Raw genomic sequence first — 9644 nt, 5'->3', positions numbered from 1 at the left:
GATACTAGCACGGGCACGGCCACCACACCGACGCCGTCTTGGACGGTAGCTCCATCCGTCCACGGAGGAGTGCGGTGAGTCATGTGTGTGTAGCACGTACGCACACGAGGTGTGACGAGGTCGCTGGCGTCTGGTCATGTGGCCTGGCTGGCGCCCAACTGGAGACTGGGTTCACGACGAAAAGGGTCTGGATTCATCTGGCCTTTTCGCTGCCCGCCGCCGTCTCCGTCCGTCTGTTGGAGGGATGGGGACGCGCGCACGCATGTACGTACGTACGTGTGGTGCGACGGCGGTTGGGTGGGTGGGTCGTTGCGCCGTGGCTCTTGCCCGGTCGCGCTCGCGTCGCACGCGGCTGCGGTCACCGGCGCCACGCTGGGCCGCGTTGAATCCTTCAGCCCGGAGCTCTCTCACACGAGGAAAAAAGAACGAGCTTTCACATGGGCTGCCCACGTAGCGGATCTGAGGCCCATCCTGCAAACTCTCTCAGGGCCGTGTGTGTTTGGTATCCGGGAGTCGTTAGTTAACGAGCGTTTTATTTAAAGCCTTCCAACGAGTATTCCAGCACGTCGTCACTTGGCGTGTTTACATCCGTTATTACGTCTAGTGCTCTGAACGCTTCCTACAAATTTTATTTTATATTTTATTTTTTCGCATGTATTTTTGGCTTTTTAGATTAGTTTTCTTGAGTTTTTGCTGTTTCGCAATACCATGGTCGTGCATCTCAAAAACGGGAAAACGTGTTTTCTGTTTTTGCAAGAGGTACGGTTTTGCTTTCGTGAAAGACACGATTTTACCTTTCGAAAAGAAAAAAAACGTATTTTCTGGGGGTTTTTTCGTGAGAGACACGATCGTGCCTCTCAAAAAGGAAACAAATGTGTTTTCTGTTTTCTTTTTTTGCGAGAGGTACAATTTTACTTTCGCGTGAGACATGGTTTTGTCTTTATGAGAGACACGCACGTGCCTCTCGAAAAGAAAAAAAACATTTTTTCGCGAGAGGCATGATTTTGCTTTCATGAAAGGCAAGGATTTGCCTTCATGAGAGGCACATCCATGCCTCTTGAAAAGGAAAAACTGCGTTTTCTGTTTTTGTTTCTATCTCGGAGGCATATATTTTTTGGTACGGTTTTTTTTATGAAAAAAAAGTTTATTAAAACCCATCAACATGGGATCTAGTTTTTAAGATCCCGACGCAATAAATCCAACGGCGAAAACGATTCGTAATTTGGACGCACGGTTTAAAAGATAAAACGTTTTAAAAAAACGAATCTACAGAAAAAAGATAAACTTTTAGGTTAAGACAAGTGGTACATATGCAATGCGTCATTTGTAACAACCTGAAGGGTAAAATCTTTCAAACGAATACTCCCTAATTAATGATTTCGTTCGTATCCAAACTACCCAGCAAGCTCCTAAAAGAATCTGGCCCATTTTAGCCCAGTTCAAGCCCACTCTCTCTACCCCACCCCCGCCTTCGGCCCCGGCGGAGAAGCGTCAGTGCGGCCGCGCCCAGATTGCTTCCGCCGTTGCTCTCCCTCTCCCGGCCTCTCTCTCTGCCCCTCTGCCCGCCAGTGGCGCTCTGTTTCGATCCTATGGCGCACCCCCACCCCCCACCCCCCAACCCTACCACGCTCTCCCCCAAAATGTCGCGATCTCCCGCTAGGGTTTCGCTGTAAGTTTCCCCTTCCTCCTTCGTACAATCTGGTGTTCTTGTAAATCGGCACTCTGCTTTTCTTATGGTGGTGGTAGAGATATATTTTGGCGCCTATGATTTGGTTTACTTTCGTGCTTAGTTCGCTAGAGCTACGCCTGTGCTTGCTGCCCGCAAATTGTCGATGCTGCTATGCTGCAGCTACCATTTCATCCAAATACTGTTGCTGCGCTTGTATAATTAATCCCATCCCATGCCTAGCTGCTTACGTGCTTGCGTTAATGCCCTATGTTGGTAGAGAGACCCTAATGATCAGGATGTTGATCATGGCCTATATTTATTAATAATGCTAGTAATAGAGAAAGGAACGGAGCCCCCAGACCGCTTCATAAATTTGATATAAGTCCAGTACAAAGAGTGAGATGGCCATGCTCGGAAATTGAAAAAGGTCTTCCTTGGTAATTGAATGGATCAAGTGCCTTTTCTAAACTCTGGGTGTGTCCACACAAACAAAGCATTCAGGAAACTTAATATGTCAGTTGCAGGGCCAGTTTGATTTTAATTGGTGCTTGCAAATGATTGCTTGATCCAACTTCAAAAAGACTTTCTTGTTGTATTAGCAAATTTGTATATGATCTGCCTTTTTGTTCGTTAGGGAATCATGTGTTGGTGCACCTTTAATGAGATATATAGTAGGAAGCGAAGACTAAATGATATATTCAGACTACCTACCTTTGTTAAACAAAAACTAAACGATATATTCAGATGGCCTAGTTTCTTTGTAACTAACATTACTGTGTGAATTCTGGTTCTGCAAGTGCTATGTGCTTTAACCTTAGAAATACTTAACTATGTTGCTCTACAGTCTAGATGCTGGGCTGGTACATTTAGCTCTATTTTACTTAAGAAGCTATACATTGGAGATTTAGCTACCGACTTGGAACGTCCCCTGACCTGCAGTAAGAAGCTACTGCGTTGGTAGATTCAGCTACTGAAACCTCCAGTGACCTGCAGTATAGATTGCATTTAACAGTGCTGTTGAACCTGCAGTATAGATCACGGGTTCAGGGAACTTCTTTCTTGTAAACAAATGTAAAGGTTCATTTACTAGTTATCCAATCATTGAGAATCAAGCTTCTCTGATTTTGAATCTGAATATGTGGTAGGTTTCGTGTAAAGGGGAGCTTGTTTGCATCCAGAGATACATTACGCTGTACATAGGCTGCAATGGATCCGTGGAGGCGATCCCTTTCCATCTAAAAACACATAGGCTGCAATTATCTCTCAGTTCACTCTCTTCTATTCTATTCAGCCTGTACTACCCACTCACAAAACAACATTTGGGACTACCAACGCCATGGCTACAGTATCCCTCTAAATAACACTTTTGTACTTGATAAATTACCAGAATGTAACTATCCCCCGTTTTCTGGAACCAACCATGTTCACATCTATGATCCATGACTAAAATTGCATTAGTAAACTGAAATGCATGGCTTACTTGGTGAAAATGATTCTTGAATTTAGATTCACCTGTTGAACTAATTCTCAATTTTGGACCTCTTGATACACATGAAACAAAATAGATTGAGATATAAATTATTGAAAGAACACACACTTATTTACTAATCAAGTATTTGAACATGTAAAATAGGTATACTGGTCGCACCAGAACCGAAAATTGTAGCCAAATACTTAAAAGATGTTTGCATATTGATCTCAGATGCAATTTTCTTGCTGATTTTAGAGCATAACGTTTACCAGGTGTTCAGTATGAACCCTAGTTCATTGTGTGAGTTACTATGTAATCTATTTACAATAGCAAAAAAAAAACTTAAATGGATGAGAGTCCTGGCTTCAATTATTTATGCCCCCCCCCCCCCTTTTTTTCTAGTATGTAAATGTTGGCAAAATAACAAAAATACTATTAGCATATATGGTGTCAGCACAGGTGCATACTTCATTTTTTTATCCATTCAGTTTTTTCTCTGAAAATTGTATGCGGTTGGAAAGAGTGGGATTTCTGCACACTGGTTTTTGTCAAGAACATGCACTTTTGCACGCTTCATTTTATCTGGTCCATCTTAGTTTTGATATGTGAGTTTATGATCATGTCGTTGGAGAAACTAACATTTGGAAAAATCAGATGATATCTTTGATAATGGGTTTGAAGGGAAGAACTATATGGAATATTCAGTGCTAGGAGTTTATGTGGTCATTCAACTTGTACCTATGAGACTATCACTATCATGGAAACAATGCTAAGCTGGAATTGGCTACCTGGACACAAAATTCTCTGATCAGAAAATTATTATCTTCATTAGGCTATGGTGATTCTCTTTATTGTCTTAACTAAGATTGCTGCTCCCTAGAGGAAGCACTACCTTATATCCATAGTATTCAACTCACAGTAGTTTATTTGGCTGAAACAGATACACATGGACCAAAGTTTAGGCATGAATATATGGTGGCTGCGATATGCATGGAAGATGGAATTATGGGAGTTGAAGCTTCAGCGTCTCTGTGTGCACTTCCAAACTTCCCTTTTGCAAACACTATTCCCGAAAATGTCTTCCCAGACTGGCATAATCAGCTTTGGTGGGTAACCTACACACTGTATTTCATGTTCTCCAGCCACTACTAGCACATGATTTTTCAACTTCATAGTACACGTCGGTGTGTTCTTACGTGCCTTTTGGGGGATTTCAATGCTACTCTATTTTCATCTTTGTCCAGTTCTGAATGGCTTTCACTTGAAACTCAATGCTAGTGTATAAATTTAGCCAATGGTGCCTGAACTATTAGATGTGCACTGTTAGTAGCTTTAGCCTTAGAATATTTATTTTAATTTCCTGTTTACCAACCGCCCACCCTAGTATAATCTAGCTTTCAATGATGAGCATGTTGAGACTCTGCAGGAAGATCTGGATTCTTTTCCTTGTTAACTGAAAACTAGTTGTATTGTATCCTTTCGGTTGTTGGGCACTGAGAGCACTGTCAGAACCTTAGTTTTAATATTTCTTAGCAAGTAGGTCTTAGATTTCCTAAAAATAGCCAGTCATCTTGCAGGAGTGTTGAACTGAATACAGCTGACCTTCAGTATCTCCAGATCATATGATTCCCCCTGTTGTGTCAGACTACTACCTGTCATTTCATTAAGAACCCTGTTAGTCATATAGTGAGTGGAAGCTTCTCACATTACAAAATCAACTCTGGTAATTTATTGTTTGTTTTGCCTGTCTATCCTCTAGGCACATTCCTCGGTATGACTTATCTTCATTCAAGATGTAACTACATTGTCACTCTGTTCTGGAATTCACTTGTTCTTTTGTCTAGTAAAGAGTCCTTTGCTTGTTGTGGCAACACGGTGTGATGATAATGTAAACTAACTGTGATATATGTAAAGTTTTCCTGACCAGTACGACTCCATCATGTTGTGTGGAGGTCGGTGCTCAAAAGATTATCCAACTGATGCCCAAATCATTCCAGTGTTGAGGAGGAAAGACCAATTTTCGTGGCCAATATTTGCATCTTGCATATTCTTATCGTAAGTGAGCAAGACCTGCCTTTTGTGGATCTTTTCAGTATCAGACCATGAGGCTTCATCATTGTCCACGCTGATCTTCGTTACAAAATTTACCTGGATCTCATGATTCACATATCTCTTTTCAAAGTTTACACACGAACAGGGTGACAGATCTAAAGTATGTAAGGCATGTGAGGGTCTGTTAGCGCAGCGCAATATGATAAGATAATGCATGTGATTCCTAGCATCTGTTTTGTAGGCAGGCCTACTTGGCCTGTTGTATAGTACATAAGCAGTACTCTTTGTTTTCTTAATTGGTCAAGTGTAGACATAAACAAGGGATTGATCTCACTGGCGTGTGTGACCTTGGGTGGAGGGCTGGGGCCAAGGGGTTTCTTCATAAACAATACCATGTCCACGTGATAACCTGTGGACGTTTTCTACTAATTGGATCGAGCTACATGTGCCCCGTGAGACATGCTGCCGTCAAGATACGCTCGGATCATCACCAACTAGCTGGTTTTGATTGGCGATTTGATATTCTATATTCTTTTCTCATCGTACTTAAGTGTAAAATGGTCATTTGGGGAGTAGCTTACCCTGCAATTGGTATTCTAAGCGAGCTGTATGATGGTAGTTACGCTCAGCATAGCTAGGGCTAATTGACTACATGGAATGGTTAATGTGATAGTTTTTTAAGAAAGCAGCAGCACCTAACGATCCAGCATTATTGTACTACTGGCAGTGGATCTTGTGAATTGAATATTCCCGAGACAAAGGGAACTTTTAGTACATGTATATGCTGTGATTGGCTGGCTAATCAGATCGTTATCAAGCTAATATGATCTTTCTTAACCAGCTCGTGCTTGTCCGATGTCATTAGTTCGTCATTACCTAATTATCTTACAATACAAGATGTGTCTGTGCCATTATCAAGTTTCACACTACTAGTCTAGATCTCTTGAACTCTTAAATGGCGTGCATTATCATCACTAGTTTGCAAATTATGGCATACTGCATTGGAGGGAGTACCTGCTTATAATCTAAGGATTGAAATGATCAATCAGATTGAACTGCCTGGAAACTTTATATGTTGTGGTTATTGATGTTTTACTATGTTGATAGTTGAACCAGCCACTAGTTTGCGAAATGTGAGAACTGGGATTTGCTTTTATGAGTGTAGAGGTTGGGTCAAAATGCAAGTACCCACAAGCTTACATTTCGAGTTTTTGCTGTCATGTTCACATCTTAATACTGTCTCTTAAGCTTCTAAAGGGTACGAAGGGCTAATATCTGTCCTACTAGCTCAGGTGTCAGTATGCCACTGAAGGAATAAAGCTGGCAGTTGCACTATAGTTGCTGTACTAGCTGGCTCGTGGCATTGACTGGTCAAATTCCCAATGATTCTTCTGAGTTGTCCACCAACTATTTCCTGGAAGGACAGATTCATTCTACTATGATCTGTATGTATAGGGGCGCATTTTGCAAACATATTTGGTGCCATATGTAGTCCAATGCATCTACTCTTATTCGTTACAGAGCTAAATGTTCTTGCTGATACATGGGAGTGTTTTTCATAATAATACAGTCATCAAGTAAAACTTATTGCAACCTGTGTAAGCCTACATGTATTCATACATTCCCAGGAGTTTGTTGGGAGCTGAAAGGGCATACATGATTCAGATATGCTAATTGGTCAAGCTTAATACATTGGAAATCCCAAATTTACAGAAGGCATTATTGTTTTGCTTTAAATCCTCAGCATTAGTACATGCATTGTCTGTTGCATATTATATCAAAACATTGGGTTCTTTTTCAGTACTTTCAGTGTTCTAACTAACTTGTCGATCATTTTCATTGTCATACTTTTAGGAAGCTTGGTTACATCATTTTATATCAGGTCAACTTGAGCAACAGAACAAGAATGAGAATGACTGAAGTAGGAGAACCAAAGTGTTTCAGTAAGTAATCATTTCATGATACTGCAAGTATGAGTTTATCTGCAACCAGCTCATTCCTTTGTTTCACTCCATTTCTGTACTTGAAACAGTGCACCGATCTGATACATGAACCCACAGTATTGGTCTTGATTCTGCCTGATAATGTGTGGGTGTAATAACACTTGTCAATGTGCCCCATACATGTATTGATTATCAGGCGCCGCAAGACATGGGCCGTGGGTGCCAAATGATCGAAGAGACCAGTCAGCATCATGACACTGCTGAATCTGATACACTGTGAGGTATTCAGTGCCGGAAAATCTATTAACTGATCGGTCCGGTTCATGCACTGGTCTTTCAGCAGTTGTGCATGGTATTAGTTATATTTTTAAAATTTATGACGCAAGAGCACTATTGGTTATAAGGAACAAAATTGAGATTGCTAAAATTCTGATCTGACAGGATAGATATGTAGATAGGAATTAGGAAACTGTACAAAAATGACACCAGAATTACGTTTTCTAGGAAGCACTTGCGCATCTATAGAGTAGTGAGTAGTGACTGGAATTCACCCGGCATCGCTGTTCCTCCCGGCCCTAGTGTTTGCGGCGACAAGAGATTTGTGCTTCATGCATGGGTGTATACTGAACCCTAGACATATCCAAATAGAGCCGCAAACAAAGCCATCTACCAGTAACTGTAGAGCCACTGTTCTTATTTCATACACATATTGAGTACATAATGTGGGGGCAAGAACAATAAACCCACATATATTTTGGTAGTTCAGGTAACATGGCATGTGTTTCTCCTTCTGACAGTACTGGCCTCCAAGTCGTCTCTCCCACCAGCACTTCATCTCCTGTTGTTCAAAGCTTCCTCCCACTTGCAGCGGCGATGCACGAGTAGCATGAGACTCACACAAGCTCCTCGGTATGGTCTCTCTCTCTCTCTCTCTCTCTTGGCTGTTCCACTTTCAGTTTAATACTTCCTGCATGTGACTGTCATTTGGACCATAGTTTGGTTTTGTCCCTATAGGTCAGGGTCTTGGACTGGGCTGAGCACTGTGTAGATCACAAGAAGCTCACTTCCTCTTGCTTGCCCTTTGGGTTCCTCGGTTTGGAGCTGCTACTATTTAACACCCCAGTAGCCATTCATTTCTTTCTCCCATGCACAACTTGTCTTCCCTCTCTTCCAACACCACTTCTTCTTAGTTCCTCTCCGCCCCTGTCTGCCGCCATTTCTGTCTCTCAAACTTGTCTCACTCCAGCGATAAACCCTCACTGTCTTGGGCTTTCTCTGCCAAGTATCCAATTCCTAAGTACATCCGATCACCCACATTTGCCGTGATGTCGAGCCGTAGGTCACGGTCGAGGCAGTCTGGCTCATCGAGGATCACCGACGAGCAAATCAGCGACCTTGTCTCCAAGTTGCAGGACCTCCTCCCGGAGGCGCGCCTCCGGGGCAATGATAGAGTACGTAATCATTCATCATCGTTTTTCTCAAAAGCGGAATAATTCAGCATCGTCATTATCACTTCATATGCAGCAAATGGTAACTCTAGAAATTATAATTAGACTCTTCTTCTTCTTTACACACACGCACAAAAGGAAATTGGCCACTGCTTTATTGTAGTTGCAATCTTCTGCTCACCGATCCCTTGTGTAGATTAAGCCTAGCAAATGATGAACTAATCAACTATGCCTTGGACAATCCTATAATTGCATGCTCTTCCAACGCCTCAACTTTCTGCATTAGCTATCATTAACATTATAATGACCTTGACCTGACACCAGACCCGTTAATTTCCCTTTGGTTTTCAAAATTCAGGTGCCATCTTCAAGGGTGCTGCAGGAGACGTGCACCTACATCAGGAGCTTGCACCGGGAGGTGGACGACCTGAGCGAGAGGCTGTCGGAGCTGCTGGCGACCTCGGACATGAGCAGCGCGCAGGCGGCCATCATCCGCAGCTTGCTGATGTAGAGCCGGCTCCCATGCAGTGCGCAGGCGCCTCGTCGCTGTCCTGCTGAGCGCACAAGCCTGAATTTGAGCGTTTGTAGGCCTAGGGAGCGATCTTTAATTAGTACCGGAGTTGCAGGTTACCTACTTAATCCGCGTGTATGCATGCTGTCATCGTGTCATCGTCGTAATCAGGCCCATCTTTTTTGTGTGTGTACTTAAATCAAATCGTTACTCATTTGTGTGTGATGTGCTGCTTCCAAGTGCACCTCTTTTAGCGCCAACTCGAAGTGTTGCCATGCTTAAAAAGAAAAGGAAAAAAAAACTCGAAGCGTTGCTTTGCTGCCTCTTTTGGTACAAGAAGATTCATGGGAGTTGTCTTGTTTTGGGCAGCAGCGTGGTGGTCGCTGATGTGGGCAGATTCCTTTCGCTCTCTCTTGCTTTTTCCAGATCTCGCAGCTGCAATTATCATTATTACGACCGACTGTTGAGCGATAGCAAGTCCAAGGGCAGGTCGTTAGGCCTGTCTGATGACTGATCGCAACGTCTGCTTCGCGAGAAAAATGACTTGTAG

General features: G+C 42.6%; 1 protein-coding gene across 7 annotated transcripts; it reads left to right on the top strand.

Moving 5' to 3' along the window:
* The first annotated feature begins 1509 nt into the window (after window positions 1-1509).
* On the top strand, window positions 1510-9427 carry LOC123449567 (transcription factor ILI6). Of its 7 annotated transcripts, XM_045126828.1 has the most exons (7): window positions 1588-1669; window positions 3795-3978; window positions 4081-4246; window positions 7047-7135; window positions 7933-8044; window positions 8475-8586; window positions 8942-9427. In XM_045126828.1, exons 3-7 carry the CDS (start codon window positions 4113-4115, stop codon window positions 9092-9094), a joined length of 600 nt encoding a protein of 199 aa, XP_044982763.1. In that variant the 5' UTR covers window positions 1588-1669; window positions 3795-3978; window positions 4081-4112; the 3' UTR covers window positions 9095-9427. The 7 variants fall into 7 exon arrangements, with proteins under 7 accessions (XP_044982767.1, XP_044982763.1, XP_044982764.1 ...); XM_045126829.1 differs by lacking the exon at window positions 3795-3978 and having other exon boundaries at window positions 1597-1669; XM_045126832.1 differs by lacking the exons at window positions 3795-3978; window positions 4081-4246 and having other exon boundaries at window positions 1510-1669.
* The last annotated feature ends 217 nt before the right edge of the window (window positions 9428-9644 follow it).

The sequence above is a fragment of the Hordeum vulgare genome, chromosome 4H (assembly GCF_904849725.1).
Source record: "Hordeum vulgare subsp. vulgare chromosome 4H, MorexV3_pseudomolecules_assembly, whole genome shotgun sequence".
NCBI classification, from domain to species: Eukaryota; Viridiplantae; Streptophyta; class Magnoliopsida; order Poales; family Poaceae; genus Hordeum; species Hordeum vulgare.
The sequence above is the reverse complement of the archived record's forward strand: the minus strand, read 5'-3'. Positions and strand labels throughout refer to the sequence as shown.